This window comes from Triticum dicoccoides, chromosome 7A (genome assembly GCF_002162155.2).
Source record: "Triticum dicoccoides isolate Atlit2015 ecotype Zavitan chromosome 7A, WEW_v2.0, whole genome shotgun sequence".
In the NCBI taxonomy this organism is placed as follows: domain Eukaryota; kingdom Viridiplantae; phylum Streptophyta; class Magnoliopsida; order Poales; family Poaceae; genus Triticum; species Triticum dicoccoides.
In genome coordinates this window covers 724,885,461-724,907,276 of record NC_041392.1, presented here as the reverse complement: position 1 = coordinate 724,907,276, position 21,816 = coordinate 724,885,461, and the positions used below count along the sequence as shown (strand labels likewise).

General features: G+C 41.9%; 2 protein-coding genes across 3 annotated transcripts; one reads left to right on the top strand and one right to left on the bottom strand.

The window, feature by feature from the left end:
* Positions 1-7,766: 7,766 nt before the first annotated feature.
* Positions 7,767-17,771, top strand: LOC119327746 (protein ENHANCED DISEASE RESISTANCE 2-like). 2 transcript variants are annotated; one of them, XM_037600843.1, is made up of 22 exons: positions 7,767-8,150; positions 8,540-8,793; positions 8,894-8,947; positions 9,265-9,330; positions 9,656-9,762; positions 10,905-10,978; positions 11,070-11,186; positions 11,275-11,315; positions 11,402-11,502; positions 11,598-11,693; positions 12,084-12,148; positions 12,261-12,332; positions 12,440-12,595; positions 14,483-14,700; positions 14,776-14,815; positions 14,893-15,047; positions 15,170-15,271; positions 15,814-15,858; positions 16,415-16,555; positions 16,730-16,825; positions 16,997-17,098; positions 17,188-17,771. In XM_037600843.1, the coding sequence occupies exons 2-22, from the start codon at positions 8,563-8,565 to the stop codon at positions 17,284-17,286; spliced, it is 2,178 nt and encodes a 725-aa protein (XP_037456740.1). In that variant the 5' UTR covers positions 7,767-8,150; positions 8,540-8,562; the 3' UTR covers positions 17,287-17,771. The 2 variants fall into 2 exon arrangements, with proteins under 2 accessions (XP_037456740.1, XP_037456739.1); XM_037600842.1 differs by having other exon boundaries at positions 7,767-8,155.
* A 1,585-nt stretch (positions 17,772-19,356) lies between these two features.
* LOC119331137 (glyoxylate/hydroxypyruvate reductase HPR3-like) lies at positions 19,357-20,605 on the bottom strand. The gene has a single exon (XM_037604309.1). It carries the CDS (start codon positions 20,585-20,587, stop codon positions 19,577-19,579), a length of 1,011 nt encoding a protein of 336 aa, XP_037460206.1. The 5' UTR covers positions 20,588-20,605; the 3' UTR covers positions 19,357-19,576.
* Positions 20,606-21,816: the final 1,211 nt, after the last annotated feature.

Here is a 21,816-nt window from a genome sequence, read left to right as displayed (position 1 = left end):
CATCTACAATGATCCCCATATTTTTGTCATGGATGAGCAACAAGCTTTCTCGAATACGCATAGCATGCATACCTTTCATTAATTAGGAAGAAAAGGATGAGCGACAAGCTTACAAGCTTCAGAGGAGTGACGTTTTATGAATGAACTCTCGACAACCATCGTAGGCTGGAAAATGATAAATATTACGATGCTGACATAAGAGACTCGCTCACATGCTCTTCATCTGGCATGCGAGGCCCGCTGAAATGTGGGACCATGTGTCAGTGTAGGAGAGCAATATATCGAAAAAGAGGGATGTGTGCGTGTTGAGAGAATTAGTCTAGCTAGCATTTTTCAAGCATGCATGTTGAGAGAAATAAAAATAGTTGAGTTGATGAGGTGGCATATGCGAGGAGGTGACATGTCACTAGTGCAGAACCGAGCAATAGCACCGGTTCGTAAGGGCCTTTAGTGCCGGTTCGGTAACCGGCACTAAATTGTAGGCACTAAAGCCTCCCCCCCCCCTTTAGTACCGGTTCAGCACGAACCGATGCTAAAGGGCAACCACGTGGCACGAGTCAGCTCCGTGGGCGCGTAAGACATTAGTACCGGTTGGTAACACCAACTGGTACTAAATGTTTTGGTGTGTTTTGGTTTTATTTTTTATTTTTACTTTAATTTTGTGTTTTCAATTTAATTTAGTGATTGTTTTACATTATAATGAGTTGTCAAATCATTAGGTGATTAGTTTGACTGGATGCGTGTGGATCCTAGCTAAGTCATCAAGTATATGTCATATCCATATTATATATACTTGATCACCTACTTAAGTGATCGAGATAATATGGATATGGCATATACTTGATCACTTAGCTAGAATCCATCCAGTTGAAACTAATATGCAATTTCTTTCATAAATGATATAATAACTCATCATCATCATCATCATATTAATTAATATAAAAACTCTTGCATCATATATATCATCACCAACGGTTTTCATAGCAAAGATATCATCGAGTTCAACATGGTAATGATATTATAAGCGTTCATAACATCACAAAAGCAAATCACTCTTTGAGATTAAGTTCAGGACGAAGAACACGGACATGAGAGGACAAGTACTAAGAGCATGAACTAGCTAAGTAATCACTCATGCTGCTCTCTCTCAGGTAAAATAGCATAGAACATGTATAGCTTTGCTGATTCATCATATTGGGGCATGCAGATGAACATGTCTCTTAATCGTGGGTTGCGCTTCTGATTGCTGCCCCCTAGTACTTCTCTATGATCGTTCACAATTTTGCTCCAGTCTTTTACTATTAAGCATTCCTCGCTATTAGAAATCCTGAATGCACTAAAGTGCATTGTAAGATATCTTGACCGTAAGCTAACAATATTCATGGTACCTTTAGTCTCGATCCAATCAGGCACAACATTCATCGGGAGTCCCTGTTGAAGAACATCGTATAGTAACATACTTAGCAATGAAGTTTAGCTTAAAAATATAATGTATTCAAAAGATGCACTGAGGAGAAATAATAGAAATCTTACCATCTTTCCTAAATATATGCGACCGTAGTTCAGTACGAACACTATTGGTCGCACGTTTTGAGTACTAACATTTCTAAGTGCAGGAAAGAAATTTGTCTTGACAGCATCAAGATCCTCAAACCATGAAACATAATGACTTGTCTCCTCGCAGTTTAGTTCAGCCCCGGGATAGTGGACGGTCCTGTCTACCAAGCGCCGGACATGTTTGCTTGATTGGAAGTAAGCTGTCAATATAAATTGATATCTATTAATTATTCAACTGGTTCAAATAATCTCATATCGAAGACATAAATATGGTTGAGAAACTCACATAATGGTAGAACTGGAGGCGTCTGCACATTGACCCAGATGTCTCTATTACCTTCAATATCATCTTCCGGACGAATATCAAAGGTGATAACCATATCAGGCTCAAATGCATAAGCCTTGCATGGTGCTTGCCAAGTTTTGCATTCAAAATAAGTGTATGTGTCTGCATTGTATAATTTGACGTTGAAGGTATAACCATGCTCGGTCTTCAAGTAAACTCTTTTTACCTACATAGTTTCGTTAGGACTGAAACCTATCTTATCCAAGACAAAAATTCTTGTATGGCAGAGGATACGCTAATAGAATAGTGAAAAATTAAAATTAAAAGGTGAAGCAAATGAAGCATAAGTCATGCTTAATTACGAAAAAAGACTTGTCGTTGTGACTTACTGTATCCACTTTGAAGTTCTCATCCAGCTTGATGTTGAAGCGTCTATCATTAATTAGAAAATTTCTGTCGCACAGGCCGCGCTGGTCTTTGCAGTATTCACACATAATAAAATTGTGTTCGTCGTCAGACGACATTCCTATATTCATAGGTGAAATATTAAACACTTATTAGTTCTGTTAATTCAACTAATTCTGTTAATTCAACTAGTTCAACTAATTAATTGAACTAATTCAACTAAGCACTTACGAAGAATATACCTAATTAATTGAACTAATTCAACTAACTAGTTTAACTAATTAATTCAACTAAACTAGTTCTATTAATTTTCTTACTAAAAATAAGGTAGCTAGTTCTATATAATAAAATGTTAATTAGATAATGAAATCTCATATAACTAAATTAAATATATATCTAACATATAATTTATATCTAATATCTAACATATATGTTCATATATAGGTGAAACATTAAACAGTTACTAGTTCTATTAATTCAACTAAATAAACTAGTTCTATTAATTCAACTAAACATTTACTAAAAATAAACTAGTTCTATTAATTTCTTACTAAAATAAAGTAGTAGTTCTATTATTTTGATTAGATCATCAAATCTCATATACCTAAATTTTCTTACTAAAAATAAACTTGTTCTATTATTTTTCATACTAAAAATAAACTAGTTATACTAATTCAACTAGTTCAAATCTCATATATATACCTAATTAATATCTAGCTATACTAATTCAACTAGTTCAACTTGTTCTAATTCATGTAAAATTGACATTAATATTTAACATCTTTTCCATATAATTCATCTAACATTAACATGCTAACATTATTATCTACGTAATTTATCTAACATTAATCTAAACAACAGAAAATAGAAAATAAGTAAAAACAATGTGTGTGTGTGTGTGTGTACGAGCGGGGGGCGGCGGCGTACGGGCGGCGGCGGGCGATGCGACGGCGACGGGTGGCAACGGGCGTGGCGGGGGCGACGGCGGTGACGGCGACGACGGGTGGCGGGGGCGACGGCGGTGACGGCGATGACGGGTGGCGTAGGCGACGACGGTGACGGCGACGACGGGCGGCGGGGACGGCGAGGGCGGCGCGCGATGGGCGACGGGTGCGGCGAAGAAGTTGGATCAAGAAGAAGTACTGATGGTCGATGAAATATATATAGGAGGGGTCTTTAGTACCGGTTGGAGCCACCAACCGGTACTAAAGGCCAATTTTCGCCAGGTCAAGGGGCGGGAAACGACCCCTTTAGTACCGGTTCGTGCCACGAACCGGTACTAAAGACCCCCCCATTTAGTATCGGTTGGAGCAACCAACTGGTACTAATGGTTGTGCGCTGCCACCGGCGGTGCACAAATATTTAGTCCCACCTCGCCGAGCAAAGGGTAGCCGCACTGGTTTATAAACCCAGCCGCAGCTGCTCCTTCGAGCTTCTCTATATAGCAGGCTTCTGGGACTAACTAGGGCGCGCTGCCCTGTGAGTCTGCTGGACCTTCTGGGCCTGCATTTGCACACCCTAAGTCTTGCAGGCCCACTGGGCAGCGCGCCAGCAATTTTTTTATATAGTTTTATCTTTTCTGCATTATTTATTTTCTTCTATTTATTTTTGAGTAATTTTTTATATAGTTTTTTCTTTTCTAAATTATTAATTTTCTTCTATTTATTTTTGAGTAATTTTTTTGTATAATTTTTTTTCTTTTCTGCATTATTTCTTTTCTTCTATTTCCAGTTTGTACACGAAGTGCGTCCAGTTTTTGCTGTGACCCTCTCTACTCTTTCGCACATGCTATGCGGGTGAAATGATGATACAATGCCAAGTTTCAACATTTTCAGAATTTATTTTGTAGTGATTTTCAATTTCACGGTCATTTAGCTCCCTAAACAATTAGGTAAATGACCGAAAAACAACACATTATGTCAGAACATGTTGGAAATTGATGCCGTCACTTTGAATGCTGCATACTAAACACAAAAGAAGTCCGGAGTTCAAATAAGTTTAAAAAAACATTAAAGTGCCCGTGTAACAGATGAGTTCTCGTCCGAAACCCTGATACTCCGAAAGAGTTTGTCCAGTTTGTACACGAAGTGCGTCCAGTTTTTGCCGTGACCCTTTTCTACTCTTTCGCACATGCTATGCGGGTGAAATGGTGATACCATGCCAAGTTTCAACATTTTTAGAATTCATTTTATAGTGATTTTTAATTTCACGGTCATTTAGCTCTCTAAACAATTATGTAAATGACCGAAAAACAACAAATGATGTCAGAACATGTCGGAAATTGATGACGTCGCTTTGAATGCTGCATACTAAACACAAAAGAAGTCCGGAGTTTAAATAAGTTTAAAAAACATTGAAGTGCCTGTGTAACAGATGAGTTCTCGTTCGAAACCCTGATACTCTGAAAGAGTTTGTCTAGTTTGTACACGAAGTGTGTCCAGTTTTTGCCGTGACCCTCTCTACTCTTTCGCACATGCTATGCGGGTGAAATGATGATACCATGCCAAGTTTCAACATTTTCAGAATTCATTTTGTAGTGATTTTCAATTTCACGGTCATTTAGCTCTCTAAACAATTAGGTAAATGATCGAAAAGCAACAAATGATATCAGAACATGTTGGAAATTGATGACGTCGATTTGAATGCTGCATACTAAACGCAAAAGAAGTTCGGAGTTCAAATAAGTTATTAAAAATAAAAAAAAGGTGCAATGCTGGTTAATTTGGTTCAAGCCATTCGAAATAGTGTAGACTGCACTGCACATAGCTCAGTGCAATCTATGCTATTCCGCAAGGCTTGAAGATAATCAACATGCAGGTGAGCATTGCAACTCTTCGTCATTGTCTGTGCACTCACGGCTTATAAACCGCTCATACTACCTCTCTCTTCGCGAGGTGGGACTAAAAATCAGCTTACTAAGAACTCTAGTACCGGTTCAGGGCATTAACCGGTACTAAAGGTCTTCGGCGGGGCCCCAGCCTGACCATAGCCTGGCACAGCCTCATTAGTACCGGTTCGTGGCATGAACCGGTACTAAAGGTTGTCCACGAACCGGTACTAATGATGCCCGCCTGCCTAGCCGTTGGAACCGGCACTAATGGTCACATTAGTGCCGGCTCAAATTCAAACCGGCACTAATGTGCTTCACATTTGACCCTTTTTCTACTAGTGTGTGTGCATGTTGAGATAAATAGAAGTGGTGATGATCAACTACTTAAGTACTCTCTCCATTCATTTATATAAGGTGTATTTATTTTTTGATAAAATTCCACAATGTAAGATGCATTTCTTCGAATATCTCGTAATTCCTTTTTTGACCCTCCGGAAAGAAGGAAAATATCTCTCTCTTGATTGGATGTATATCTCCTTTTACGAAAAGAAGAAAAGTATATCTCTCCCGATTGGATGGATCTCTTCCCTTTCTGGCCTAATTGATTTACCTGCCGCTAACCAATGAATTAGCCAAGGATAATTTCATCCCAAATTCTCTAATTTTTTGTCCCTTGATCACCGTGCCGAAACAAATACACCTTACATAAAGGAACGGATGAGGTATATCGGTTTTCAACAACTAGCCGCAGTTTTTTTTAGAATAAGTAGCAACAATAGCTCAGGAAGGCCCTGGAAAGGACCGGTCGCACCAAAGAGTGTGTGTATACTAGTGTTTTTTCCTATTTTCTTTCAAACTACAACCCACTTCCCTCCAAACCACCAAAGTAGGAAAAATACAAATTAGTACATATCAAGATGGAATATGAAGGTATATTTGTGAATGCTCATGATCAATAAAGTTGCAATCTAAATTTAAAGTAAAGCTAAATTTTTTTATAAAGTGTAAACTTCATAGTTTGCCTTAAATGATACTACCTAATTGCTCGTGCGTTGCAATAGGGGCATACATATTCTAGTTGTTCAACATCAGTCGTGTTCGACCTAGTCTTACATCATTCATATTCTAGATTTTGATAAGATTTGATTTGAATTGAGTATGAGTAAGAAGGAACGTATTGATTTAGGTGAGGTTTTGGTAAGATTTTATTTAATTCAGGTCGGACTAGGGGAAGGTAATTTTTTTATTTAGTTGAGGTTTTTGTAAGATTTGATTTGATTGAACTAATTCAGGACGTGGGAGAAGAGGGGACGTGGGAGGGGGGGGGGTGTGGAGATGAAGGCGAACATACAACGACTAGCTATCCTTTAATAGCAGAGATGATGAATCTTTGGAGATGTATCAAACAACAAAACAATGTACATTCCAAGTTTTATGAAGTCAAAATAATATGAGCCCATGCCAATTTTCACAATTTTTTGGACCATATTAAATGATGCATTTTTGTCCCTCATGGGTGCATGTTACATGACGTTTTTCAATTAATGCGTGATGACATTTTATTTTAGTGGTCTAGGAAAAAACATCAATTTTTATTTTAATGTATTAGCATAACCATTTCTAGAATAAAAATGCTCCTCCTTTCAAAATAAAATTCAATTTCATATACAGACTTTTGGGTTTTGAGCCTAGCCTTTCGACGAAAATCTGGAGCCCGAGCCCAGTCCAAACACCGAGTTGTTTCTGCCAAGTTTTTAGCTTAGTTTGATCTCATTGAGAAAGAAGATACGACGAGCTTTCCTTCTATCTAAGGGTTAGTTCTTTTGAGATTTTTCTTGAAAATAATCAAAGCAAACATTTTTTTTTAAGTTTAGTTCAACTTAATTTTGAAGACCCCCTTTATTCCGGGGGAAAGATGCTTACTGAGCTTCTCCATTAGTTATACCCTTTAAAAAAACCATTCTTTGTTTAATTTACAAGCCAATTGCCACCGTATTCCGAACGTTCACCCACCCTGACCTGATCCTCTCCCCAACATCCCTATCTTCCATCACCGCTCGCCTCTCCCCAATTTCGGTCGTTGCCTCTGCGTCTCCATCATCTTCTAGTATGAGCTTCGGTTGCCGCTCCCACCTTCCGATTGCACCACACTCTACCATCTGTCGTCACATTCTTCACCACAGTCCACATCTTTCACGACTCGCCCCGGCCATCGCAGAATCTTTATCGCCAACGATGCTTCAATCGTATCCCAAGGCCGACAAAGGAGACGTTAAGTCGAGGAGTCAAAGCCCAACGAAACAACCGTTCAACCGGCCGTGGGGCCACAATCTAAAGCCGCCTCTAGTTACATAGCCCACAACCATCTCCCAAGGCACTTCGGTACCCGAGCCGCAACTAATCGCGAAGTCGCCCCTAACCTCTCGTGGAAACCACCGCAAATTCATCTTCCCAAGCACACGACAAGCACCGGGGCGTTCTCTCCCTCCTTTCATTCCAAAACACACCGCTGCGACACCCTACGGAGACCCCAGGGGCATTTCATGCCTTTTATTTGACACTCCAGGGGCATTTTAGACTTTTTCCTCACCTTAGAGAGCCGCTCTCGCCAAACAAACCGCTTACATCAGTTTTGTCGCCGCGGCCGCTTTGGTGGCGCAGCCGCAGCAGGCCAAAGCCGGAAAAAAGGCCGCGCCGAGAAAGCGGAGGCACGTGCTTCCCCTCCCCCGTCCCCGGCCTTTCCCGGGTTGGACTTGCCCACTCTCTCTCCACCCCCACCCGCTCCTCCTCCCCGTGCCGTCGGCCGGCCGCGTCCTCCCCCGCCGCGCGGCCTCGCCCCCCACCTACCCGGATCTCCGGATCTGGGTGCCATCGGCGCCCGCGGCCCCGCCCTCTCCCCTTCGGCTTGCCGCCGCCCGCCCCACCTCGGATCCCGGCGTCCCGCCCCGCTGGTGCCCCGGCGTCGTCGGGCCCTCGTAGGCGCCCCCCCTCGTCTTCAGGGGCCGCCTCGCCGTCCTCGTCCCCGAGGGAGCCGCCCCTTTGCTCCTCGCCTCGCCGCGGCCGGGCTGCAAGGTAAGGTTAGTTTCCCCCACCCGGAGCGTGTGTATGCTGGACGGTTCCTGGTTCGGCGTCGATTAGTGATTGGAGGTTGGACCGCGTGCCAATTTGACTGTGCCACCGCTTCCAGTCTGTTCCTACCAGTTGAAATGCTTAATTGCTAGTACAAAGTATAGTAGGCTATGGTCAAGGTGAATTGTAATATTCTGATCAACCTGGGTGATCTGGAACAAGGCTCTATAGCCTATAGCATAGTGTCTGCAAGCAAATGGTGCGCAAGGTGAATGATGAAATGCCGGGCAAACCATTTAGGCCAGTGGTTGATCCAGGTGGACTCTATTCACTGATGTTATTGTTGAGTGCTGACTGACCTATGGAATGCTGTTTTATGTCTGTCTGTGCAGTGCTGTCTGGGAGGGTGTCAGGGATGTCGTCGTCTTCGTCGACCGTGGTCTATGAGGGGTGGATGGTCCGGCATGGCCGCCGCAAGATCGGCCGCTCCTTTATCCACACGCGCTACTTTGTGCTGGAGACCCGGCTTCTCTCGTATTTCAAGCGCAAGCCTCAGCACAAGGTGCCCAAGCTCCCCATCAAGTCCCTCCACATCGATGGCAACTGCAGGGTCGAGGACAGGGGCCTCAAGATGCACCATGGCCATGTATGCATCTCCTCTGTCACATGCTTGCAGTTCCTTCCTCTCAGTATGATCTTTGGCGTTGCACACTGATTATTTCCCTTGATCAATTATTATACTGCAGATGCTTTATGTCTTAAGTGTCTACAACAAAAGGGAGAAGCACCATCGCATCACGGTACCAAAGCCATCCATTCTATTCCTTATTCCTCTCATCATACACTTAACCATAATAATCAGCTTGTTTTGTTATTGCACATCCATTTAAGCTATCAACCTACTGTTATTGCAATTGCTGTTGAAATGCCACTAGACTATTACTACTTTATTTGCCGCTGCTGTATGATTTATTCATTTAGAGGAACTTCTTCTATTGGCAAGAAAAAGAAACATGCCCTGCAAGTCTGCTGAGTTTTCCAAATGTGAATCCTTAATAATCCTACAATTCATGTCCTTGATGTTAAGTTGACGCTACCTTTCTGTAACTTATACCAGATGGCGGCATTCAATATCCAGGAGGCTCTAATCTGGAAGGAGAAAATTGAGATGGTCATCGATCAGGTTTAACATTTGCAGATCCTAAATCTCGCATATAAATGGTTATAGTAACCGCCCGAGGTTCTTTGTTGCTCAAGGCATCACCAATTAAAAATATGCAAACATACACAATATTGGCACCCCTATTACTGCTTATGAAATTAATCAGGAGTCTATGACAAAGGCCACTTCTCCCTCCGATCCATATTATTTGTCGCTGATTTAGTACAAAGACAATTACTATGGATTGGAGGAGTACTTATTTTTCCTTCACAGCTTGAGAATAATCTATTTCATTGCATACGCACAAATGCACCTAAATTGATTCTTCTAATCTAAACTGATGCAGCAACAAGGTGTAGTGTCGCCCGATGGTAATACAGCCTTTAGCTCATCGCAGCAAAATGCTGGTGTAGAAAATGGAAGGAAATCTTCTTCCTCTGATCGTGACAGTCAGTAAGTGGCAGATAACTGCGTTTCATTTTCCAGTTACGCCTTCTGTTTGCACTCTACGTGTGTTGTACACTTCGTCCATTTAGTTCCTTTACACTAGTTTTTCTGTGCACTTCTATGTATACTTTCTGTTGTTATAATATAACTAGCTTTCTCCTGAGAACTCATGTGTTGATATTCTTATACAAACTTGCCAGCGTTTTCTTCTTACTAATTTTAAAATGCTATGGACGTGTCACTTGTCTTCCTGTCAGTTGACAACTACTCCCTCTGTAAACTAATATAAGACTTCTTAGATCACTACCATCCCTCTGTAAACTAATACAGGACTTTTTAGATCACTACTATCCCTCTGTAAACTAATATAAGACTTTTTAGATCACTACTATCCCTCTGTAAACTAATATAAGACTTTTTAGGTCACTAAGGGAGGAGTATTCTAGCCAGCACATGATTCACTGTGATAATTTTCTTCGTTGTTAATAGTTTTTGTTAGTGGTTGAGGAATTTGATTCTGTACTTCCGTGGTATATTTACATGATATCTGTTCTGAAATCCTATTGCATGTTCTACCTTGTCAACATTTTACATGGTCGTAGTTATTTACTACATCTGTTCCAAACTATAAGGTTTATTTGACTGCCCAAATTCATGCTTTTGATCAACAACTAGTCCAGTAATATGTAGTTTATCCTCCACAAAATGGACACCATTATATTTATATTCAAAAGCACTTTCATATGATAGTGATTTTATAACCATCGACTAAATATTGTATGAGATAGTTATGGTCAAGGCATGAATTTGGACAGTCAAAATACACCTTATATTTGGAACGGAGGGACCATTTGGTTATTTCTGTAACTTATGACACTATGAACCTAGGATTTAATCAAGTCTGAAGAAAGAAGGGAACATGATTTGGAACCGTTTTAAATGCCTTAATAATTTGCTTATAAAATATTCACGATAAACCCTTTGTAGCCCTGTTCTAAAAAAATCTGAACTCTTCAAGTTTGTATAACTGATACACCTCATGCATGTCTGGTGATTCTTCTGAGTAACTTTGTTTACATTTGTTCGATCGTAACATGGTAGAATATTGTTTGTTGTAAAATGACGGTTCCCTTAATTTCTTTTATCAGGTATAGTCATGAAGAGGAAGAAGAGGAGGAGGACAATCACCGATCATTGATGCGAAGAACAACAATTGGGAATGGTCAGTGACATGGTCTGTTTGTTAATTGTTCCGTCCATATATTTTTTTCGTTCCAGTACTTAAAGGATTGCTATATTCTTGGCATTTGTAGGTCCTCCGGAATCATTGCATGATTGGACTCGTGGAAACGATACAGGAATATCTGATCAGGGAAGCCCTGCCCAAGTTTTCTCTAGAGGACACTGGCGCCTTGTCAGATGCCAGAATGGCAAGAACTTTCTTTGTCCCTTGCTTTGGTTCTCTGTTGTAACCAGGCTGCTTGTTTGATGGGGTGTTAAATTTGAACTTTACTTCAGGTCTCCGCATTTTTGAGGAGCTCCAGGATGTTGATTACCTTGTAAGTTGGTGGTTGTGGGCATGAACTGGTAGTTTGAATATTTTGGCCTTGACCATTCGTGCTTGATGCTTGTGTACCTTTCATAGGCAAGGAGCTGTAGCAGAGCAATGAAGGCTGTTGGAGTTGTTGAGGCTTCGTGTGAGGCTATATTTCAGCTTGTGATGAGCATGGACACCACCCGCTTTGAGTACATTTTCTGTTGTTTTGATAAATCAACTCATCAATTATGTGTTCCTTTTTCCTTACAAAAATTTTCTTACTGTTTTTCTCTTGTTATTTAAGGTGGGACTGCAGTTTCCAGTATGGCAGTCTAGTGGAGGAGGTCGATGGCCACACAGCAATACTGTACCATAGGCTACAACTGGATTGGTTTTCAGCGTATGTTTTATCTTCTGTTAGAACCTTCCTTCTCTCTGTGCTGCATAAGTGTGAACCCATTGGAAAGATGGAAGCCACAAGATATCTTTCTATGATTTACAAACAAAGATGTCATTATCGTATATTCTTAACATATGCCTACTTACTTTGTTCTGCAGATGATACTTGTAACTCTTATTTAGGCTAATTATGTCAATTTATTGGTCTAAATTAATTGAAATGTAGCCCAGTGGAACACAGACTAATACAACTTAACATTTTCTGATATTGTGCCTTGAAGATACAGAGGAACTATTATTTTTTTCATCATTAAACCAGATATCTCAGTTTGATGAATTCCAGCCATTTATTTAATTACTGAAGTCACGTCTTTGATGAACATCTTAACAGATTTACTTGGCCTCGTGATCTTTGTTATGTACGATATTGGCGGCGTAATGACGATGGAAGTTATGGTTGGTATTCTTGTAGTTCTACACATCTCATCATGTGTACATGCACTGGACACATGTAAACCTTTTCTCATGAGTCCTATTGATGATCGCATCTTGTAATTTTTGTTTGCAGTTGTGCTATTTCAATCAAGAGAGCACCCAAACTGTGGTCCACAACCAGGATTTGTTAGGGCACACATTGAGAGTAATGAACCGACTCTGATGAATTCAATACATCATTTGCATGTATGTTGATTTACTGTAGGTATCAAATTTCTGATGTGTAACATTTTCTTTTTAATTTTAATTTAGGTGGTGGTTTCAACATTTCTCCACTGAAATCCCGTAATGGGAGAGTCCGAACACAAGTACAGCATCTTATGCAGATTGATTTGAAGGGTTGGGGGGTTGGCTACTTACCTTCATTTCAACAACATAGCCTCCTTCATATGTTGAACAGCGTTGCCGGTACAATTTTTTGTGTTTGGAATAACCTTCTGGACAACATTTCTAATATATTCCTATTAGTTTTCTGTGCCTTAATTCCTAAGCAGTAGTGCAGTCTCCAAATAAATCTGAGTGTCATTTGATTGGAACTAGTAAATGCGCACGTGCAACGCACGTTAATATTTAGGCAATATATTAATTCCACGCGGATATTAGGTATGCTATTTGTGTGTTAATTCTGTGATTAGTGCAATATTTGGTATGATATTAATTGCACGTTAAACACGTTTAACGCTCGCCATTGGAGCAGTCTAGGTCGTTGGATTAACTTAGTTCGATGGTCGAGATCTGTTGGATCTGCCCCTTTGGGTCTTTTTATATTGGTATAGATGGTATTATTATTTTAGACTGCTAGTGCTGTCCATACTTTTGGGTAATTCATTTTAATTGACTTGGAGTTGAGCGAGCCGTCTCTCTCACAATTGTCAGATTATAAAGAACACTTGAATTTTGATCCTGCCTAAATGACGCCATGCATTCCTCCCTGCGTTAATTCCTTGATGCTGTGTATGCACGTCATCATGTTAAGCATATTTTTGCACAAGGAATTGACATTTTTATAGTATAGGACTAGTTCTTGCAGAAGCAGTACTAAATTTTACGCTACAGCCAAATATTGAATATTTGTTCTAGGGTACAATTTTTTGTCATCCTGTGCTAGATAGAAGTTGGACTGTCATCTTCTCATCCATGATAACAATCTTTCACACATGCGACATCTTAGTTTACTCTATAATAATGGCCAAATGTTCAGTTCCTATTCAATGTATCTTTACTCCTATAAAGATGCAATTGGTAGTGGTGGTCCATTCACCTTTTGTTTACACCACATATGTTTGCGATGAGAGCGGATATGAATATTTTTGATATTGCATGGGTGGTACAATTGAAGATCTTAAACATGTAGAATAGTTTTTAAAACTTTAGTAATGCACAGGCGTTGTGCGTGCCAGTGTGGGTATGGGCATTGTGCTAGTATGGATATACCACTGCTTGTCCTGTGCTAGACTGAAGTTAGATTTCTGTGATGTTTTCTTGCATAACAATGTTTTTTTTACATAGGGGACATTTTAATGTATTCCATGAAAAATGGTAAAGTTAGATGACAACAAAATGCAAATAACTTTGGTTTCTTTAGAGTTTAGAGTAATCTAGATTAGTTAATCTTTGGTTAAAAGAACTGGGAGCACACGTGCCTTGGTCCACACTATTACTTTCCTCATAATACCCTTGTATGGATGGCTATATTTAACTTATACTCCCTGCTACTTAAGTGAGTGCAAGGTGTCAATAAAATCTCTTCTGTCCTGGGTGAATGAAGTGGCGATGTTTGCGATAAATCATGTTAAGTCTATTTCTACCTTAGGTCTTACCAGGTCATCACTGTAGGATTCTTACAGCTTTCGTAGCCTTCTCATTCTGCATCATGTGGTAGACTAACATTCACCGGCCACGGCATCTGTGGCCTTTTCTTTATCTCGAGAACCAATAATTAAGCCTACTCCCTCTGTTCACCAATATAGGACGTTTTAGACTGACCATGCAAGTCTCTAAAACGTCTTATATTAATGAACAGAGGAAGTACTATTTATGCTTGCTAGATATTTGCAATAAGAAACTTGTGCTGTATGATTAACTCGAATTGTTGTCTAACCTTGGAACCATTTGGCATATAAGATGTACCTTGGTATATATTTTTTGAAGAGATTTTTGCATATATTTTATTGTCTCAGGTGCTACTTTGGGTACCCCCTTTCATTTGTTTTTACACAGATGTCCAACATGAATTATGATATTCTGGGTAGTTGATATATGCTTTACATTTTGCCTCCTTTTTACTGCTGCCAGGGCTCAGGGAATGGTTTTCACAAAGTGATGAAAGTCAAATACTTCCTAGGATTCCTGTTATGGACAATATGGCCCTATCGGTTTCTTCTAAGAAAGGCACAAAAACACAGGATAATACTGTGCAAACCAGCCTTCCGGCGGATGAAAGTAGACATTCAACGGTTGAGGAGGAGTCTGACGAAGATGAAGAATTCCAGTTACCTGAATCTGAGCTAGAGGTTAATGACTTGCTTATAATTTTTCTGGTTCCTCTCTCCTTGCAATATTAAAATAATCTTTTATTTTTTATGCAGCCATCAACTCGTGAGCTCGATGCAGATGGTAAACTACTAGGTATACTGTAATTCCATCTGCCGTGTGGTTATGTATACAACAGGACTAGTTTGCATATAACATGTTTCTTATTACAGGGTTGGATGAGGAAGATTCAGGTGAGATTGATTTTTCTGGATTTTCTGGAAATTTACGCCGGGATGACCGTGATAACAGTCGTGATTGTTGGAGAATATCTGATGGAAATAACTTCAGAGTGCGAAGCAAGAACTTCATATATGATAAAAGCAAGGTTCTGATCTTTCGCAGCAGTAGACTGCACTCATCATCTTGCTAGGAGTGTTCCATAATCATTAATCATTTTGGCTGTTTTCTAGACTCTGTTCGTTATGAATATTTACTATTTGTTTATAGGTTCCTGCTGGAAAGCCTCTTATGGAGCTTGTTGCTGTTGACTGGTTTAAAGACGTGAAACGAATGGATCATGTTGCTAAAAGAAAAGGATGCGCTGTTCAAGTGAGTTCATATTTCATGCTTGATATTATTGATCAGCCTGCAGTAAAGAAAGTAAATAACCATACGGTTGTGAAACTGGACTGTTGATGTGATTAGCATGTCAAGGACAAAACATTGCAGCCTTTGATGGTTATATTGTGCATATTGTGTGCCAGGGTTGTACACGGGAGTCATTTTTAACACCAGGATTTCTTTTTTCATCCTTTTCTATTCGGTGGCAAACACTCTATTGTGGTTGCTTCTTTGGGTGAAGATAACAGCTTTGCATGTTGTCGAAAAAGGTTAAAAAATAAGAACACCAAGTCAAAGAGCCATACTTTATTCATTACTATAACACTGTACAAATGTATACCTTTCGTATGTATATGGTAAAGATTTTCTGTTGCAGACTCTTCGTTTTGTTGATGTCTTATGTTGTCTAACCATGAATATGTTTAATGAGGTGAAGCATGTCACCAGTCACCTGCTAGTTGATCCTTTTCTTCTTTATAACCTGCTAGTTGATCCTTTTCTTCTTTATAACCTTTTTGCTTCTGTTGTAGGTTGCTGCCGAGAAGGGTCTTTTTTCATTGGCAATAAATCTACAAGTAAGCATTCCTATAAAATTACTCCCCTCCCTTTTCACTATAACTGTTCACACCCTCAGTAGTCTGTTTCAGAATACCTGTGTATTCAGGGAACCAAGGGTTCGGCTTATTGCATATATTCTTGCCTAAATGCTGTCAGATGGATTAAGTTTGATATAGTATGCCATATAATAGAGGTATGCATGGTCATTTCTTATTAGGGCTTCTTTGGTTCGCATGATTCTGAAAATGCAGGAATAGCAAAAACATATATTACAAAATCATGTCATCTCGAATCCTATAGGATCAAATGCCAGAGGAATTTCACCACAGTTTATTTTAGTACGCCATGGGAAAAAAACATAAATATCTTTCCAATAAGTTGGACTCAGTAGATCATGGACCTTAAAGGGAGTGGCACCACATCTCCTTGCTCCTGGCACTGCCACTGATGTCTTGTACCATCATTGTTTGTCCTTACCGTGACCCAGCAACTGTAGATGATACTGCATACCAATTTGCTGCGTACTGTTGCATTTCGCATATAGTCTGTTGCTGATTAAGTTTGCTATTGCAGGTTCCTGGCACAACTAACTATAGTATGGTTTTCTACTTTGTATCAAAGAAACTGATACCGAACTCCTTGTTGCAACGTTTTGTTGATGGCGATGATGAATTCCGCAATAGTAGGTTCAAGCTGATCCCATCTGTACCGAAGGTATGGGTCTCGCCATCCTTAACGCTCTATGAGGTTTGATGCGAAACATAAATAAGAAATGCTCTATTTGGTAGAAGAGTTAGTAGAACAGAGGGGAGGGTAAGATGTGTCTTGATCCCTTGCTGGTGTGGTGGGTTATAGTCCGTGTGTCTAACTACACATCTTGCATTTCAGGGCTCATGGATTGTCCGCCAAAGTGTTGGCAGCACACCGTGTCTCCTGGGCAAAGCAGTTGACATCACCTATATCCGTGGTGCAAATTATTTGGAAGTAAGATTGCAGTGTATCTTTTATTTCTCCCTTAGGGTTCCTTTCTTTTTAAGTGAAAATGAGGACATGAGTTTGCCCTGTGTTTCTTAAAAGATTAGGGAAAGAGCTGGATCATGATCTGGCTAAATTGATTGGTGTCTTACGGTACAGTGTGATGATTGACCCGTGCAGATAGATGTGGACATAGGTTCGTCTACGGTGGCAAATGGAGTCTTGGGGCTTGTGTGTGGCGTGATCACGACGCTAGTTGTGGACATGGCTTTTCTTGTCCAGGTACATACATTTGCCATCTAAGAAATGCTCTCTCAATCACTTCGTTGATGCAGGATGTAACCGTTGGCTAAACTGACTATTGTTGGCAGGGCCACACATACGAGGAGCTCCCGGAACGACTGATCGGTGCCGTTCGGATGTCGCACATAGAACTATCATCTGCGATTGTTCCTGTGCTTGAGGATTAACCAAATTACACTACTATTGCTCATTTGGTCCAAGTGATGCTTGCAACGTCGGCATCCATCTCCTCTATTTCAGTCTTTACAAGACACAGTAGGGTATACATATATACAGGCAGGGAACCAAGGGTTGGCGCTCGTGCCATGCCAACGACATACTGAACGCGGAGAAGCAATTAATTTTTATGTGTATGTAATTATGTATTGCACATCATAATTCGGTGATGTGATGGCAATCTCGTAGGTGTTAGAATTGTGTCAGCAAAGAAAAAAAGAAGATACCGAAATTAGGGCTAGGAGACTGGGCGAGGCCCAGGTGAGGGCCAGTTCAGCGCGAATAAAAAAGCCATGTGTTTGCTTTGTTTGGAACTTGTAGGAAAGGGGCTGAGATGACAGTTCCAAGTTCAAAGTTGAAACCACACAAGCCATTGTTCATGTACTAATATGTAACTTGAGACTGCAATATAAGATCATGCCACTGGTTTGCAGGATGCTTACGTGGTCTATTCCTTTGGAATGCGAATCAACTTGTGGTTGAGTTGGTTAGGTGGACAGTGGTATCCCCAACCCACCAGGGTTTGAACCCTGGTGCTCGCATTATTCCTGGATTTATTTCAGGATTTCCGGCGATGCGCTTTTAGTGGGAGGAGACGTTCGCATCGACGACGAGGCGTCTACGGTGACTAGCGCTTGTGTCTGTACTGATGCTTAAAAAAAATATTCATCTATTCCTTTGGAATTTGGGTTTGTTATGAGCCGATCACTGATCCATATATCTTTATTTTCTTGTTGTAATTATAGGTACCTCTATAGTTGGACGAGTAGATGCCATTCCTGCTATCAAATGGCGCACATGCTGCTGGGTCTTGTAGCGACAATACAAGATCTTATTTGGGTCTCCAAAATAGATAGCAGAATGAATACTAGGGAGCTCTTGCAGCGTCAAAAGTTTTTTCATCCCTGATTACACTTGTGTCGTGTGTGGTTTAAGGGTTCTTTTTCACATTTTAATTACTCAAAATGAGAATACACCCGACCTCTACATAGCTAGGATGCCCACAACCAACAGTAATGCATCCATATATAAAACACGTCGGCAAAGAGCAAAGTCTTACAAGACCAAAGCGATGCCTAAGCGAGGGGAAAAACCCCAAAGTGATCAAAACAGCGATCGAGAAACTATTACAACGATCATATCCGCACCAACCATTTCTTAACACCATAAGGACCACGAGGTTCTTGAACGACAACGCTGGTTCTTCAACTACAACGCCTTGAGGAAGGAAGCGAACGCCGAAGCACCACCCTCACCAAATTCGACCATAAAAGGCAAAATTCTAGATCTTCACCTTGAAAAGAACAAGTCTGAACATATCCGAGCAATGCCTTCAATAAGGTAGCAAAAACGTCACCATTGCCAGATTTAACCAACTCACGTCATACCTATGGTTTTCACCCCGGAGCTCAAAACCAGGTATCGAGAAGCACCACTCGAAGTCAACATGTGTTGTCGCCACCACTTTTCTACGATCCCAGCAGCTACATGCGCTGGGCTAGAAATAACACCATCATCATTGGATAACTTTTCCCTCCGCGTCAAGCCATCGTACATAGCTCGAATTCACTTCCGAAGGCAAACTAACTGGAGTGGGAGTTACCAAAATCCATAAAGAAGCCTTCTGCTTGCATCTGGAGGGAGGAACCATCAGCATAGACCTTCAGTGATCATCGTAATCCGCAGCGAGGGTGACACTTTAGTCCTACTACATGAACCAGCACTGACGGTGGAGCACACCACAATTGACTACCACCCCATCGGAGATAGCCCTACCCAGGTTCATCGGCCCGGGGGACGCCATGGATGGATCTACACCTTGCAACCGTCGTGCGCCATCACAGACATCCACCAAGCCCGGCTACGCGTGACGCCCGTTATGCATGTCGTACAGCCACAACATGCTGAGCAGAACCCGTCGCATACAGTTGCCACCGACACCACACACGGCTTGGCCCAATCTGCCAATGAGCCGTTTCGGGGCCACACCACTGTACAGGTGCACCAGATCGAGATGCAGATCTAGACGTCTGACTTTTTTTTATGAAGCATTGACAAATGTCCAGATAGCTTGCACAATTTCATCATGAGATGACATTGATGGAAAACATGGCAAAAAAGAAAAATCGACGCTCCAAAATGCGTTTGAAAATAACATTTTAGATCATCGATTCTTTTTTTGTCATGTTTTCCACGAATGTCATCTGGTTATTATGAAAATTTGCAAGTTATATCAAAACATTAGGCACGATGGCAGGGCACGGGAGTGAGCAATGGCTGGCCGGAGAAGAAGGCCTGGAGGTTGCCGATGGTCTGCGCGCGCAGGTCCGACCTGGATTCCTGCGTCAGAACCGCCACGTGAGGGGTCAGCACCACATTGTCCATGGGCAGGAGCTCCGCCGGCACCTTCGGCTCGTCCTCGAAGACGTCGAGGCCGGCGCCGGCGATCCTCCCCTCCTTGAGCGCCGCCACCAGCGCCGCCTCGTCGACATTCGCCCCTCGGCCGACGTTGATGAGCACGCCGTCCTTCCCCAGGGCATCCAGCACCTTCCTGCCCACGACGTGCCTCGTCTCCTCGTTCAGCGCGCAGGCAACGACGAGCACGTCGGACGCGGCGGCGAGGCCCCGGACGTCCGGGAAGTAGGTGTAGCGGCGGGACGAGCCCTCCTCCTTGCGCCTCCTCGAGTTGTACAGGATGACGCAGCCGAAGGCTTCGAGCCGCCTCGCGACGAGCGAGCCGATGTTGCCCAGGCCGATGATGCCGACGCGCTTGCCGCCGAGCTTGGAGCCGAGTGGCCGGTAGTCGCCCTGGGCCGGCCAGGACCCGCGCCTGACGTACCGCTCCGCCGCCGACACGCGCCGCTGCACGTCGAGCAGCAGGCCCACGGCGTGGTCCGCCACGTCGGTGGAGTAGACCTTCCCGGCGTTGGCGACGGCCACGCCGCGGCGCGCGCACTCGGCCAGGTCGATGTGGTCGACGCCGGTGCCCGTGGTGACAACGCACCGGACGGACTGGACGACGTCGAGGAACGGGGCGTCCACGCGTATGGCTCCGCCGCCCACCACCAGCACGGCGCGCGGGGGCTCGGGGGCTGCCGCTGCCGCGGCTAGAAAAGCCGGGAGGGGCTCGCCGGACGCGTGGAAGTCCAGGAGGAGGAAGTGCTCGTGCAGCGCGGCGGCGAACGGCGCGTCCAGCCGGCGGAGGACGAGGACGGCCGGGTGGGCCGCTGGTTTGCGGACTGTGGGTGCCATGGCGGGGGAACTAAAGCCGTCCATGCTGTCCCTAGCTTGTATATGTTGGATGCGAGGAGAATGGCGTTTTGGAGGCCTTTATTTTTGAAAAATTCAAATTCAAACTTTTATGTTTCAAAAAATTCTGAAAAAATATGCGTGTATGTAAGGACGTAACCATATGTGTGTAAAATTTTATGATGAAATACGTTGAAATACGACCTGCATAAAAAAGACAAATTCATGGTCTATGAGGATGAATAGTATCATGTGTTAAACATCATCAGATTTATCATTTTTGCACAGCCCTCAAAGTATTTTGCCATAAAAATTTACGCACATGTGTGTTATGCCTTCATGTATATCTGTACTTTTTTTCAGATTTTTTTGAAATGTAAAAATATGAATTTTAATAAAATTTGAAATTTGAATTTGGTGACCTCCAGTGAGCTCGGTCACCAAAGACATTTTCGGGGATGCGAGTGCCTATTATTTACACTTCTTTTGTAAAAAACTTACAAGATACCATTCCATGCAAGGAAACTTTTGTCGGTAAATTAACTTGTGGCCCAGCGTCATGATTGCACATTGTGGGGACAGCAAATGCCATGCCTACATGTTACTCTGTAGAAGTGTCGGTGGCTATAACACACGACTTTACTTTGTGTAGGGACTAAATTTTAGTATGAACCGTATCTTTATCACATGCTGTCATTTTGTTTTCATGCACGTTTAAGTTAGGAGATTGTTCCACTTTGCACCATTTAAAAATAGTTAATTTGCACTTTCAACACACTAAAGATGAAGCCCTTCCATTGTGTGTGATAAACCTACTAAAAAATACGTGTGTGTCCTATTTAGTATGGTTAAAGACTCAAATGTATGAACGCGTGTAGTATTTGGCGTGATAAAAGGACTCAAAAGTGTGGATATGGCTTCTCGCATTTCACGACTTTTACAATGCATTCTAGTGAGAGGGAAATGGTGGTAGTTGGGGCAATACTTATTCATTGGCATTGTATTTTTTTGTCAATTAGATGATGTTGTGGTGTAGAGGTCAAAACAAAGAGATGCAATAGTATTTAAATCATAAGTATATAATATCACAAGGAAGAGCCTTGGAGCGAGAAGAAAAATCATAAGAGAAATGGAAAATAATGGGCAACAAATGTTAGTAAGTAGGCGATTCTTAATTTTAGTTGATGAATAAAACATGAGTTGCATGTCATTCACTTCAGATGAACATAAAA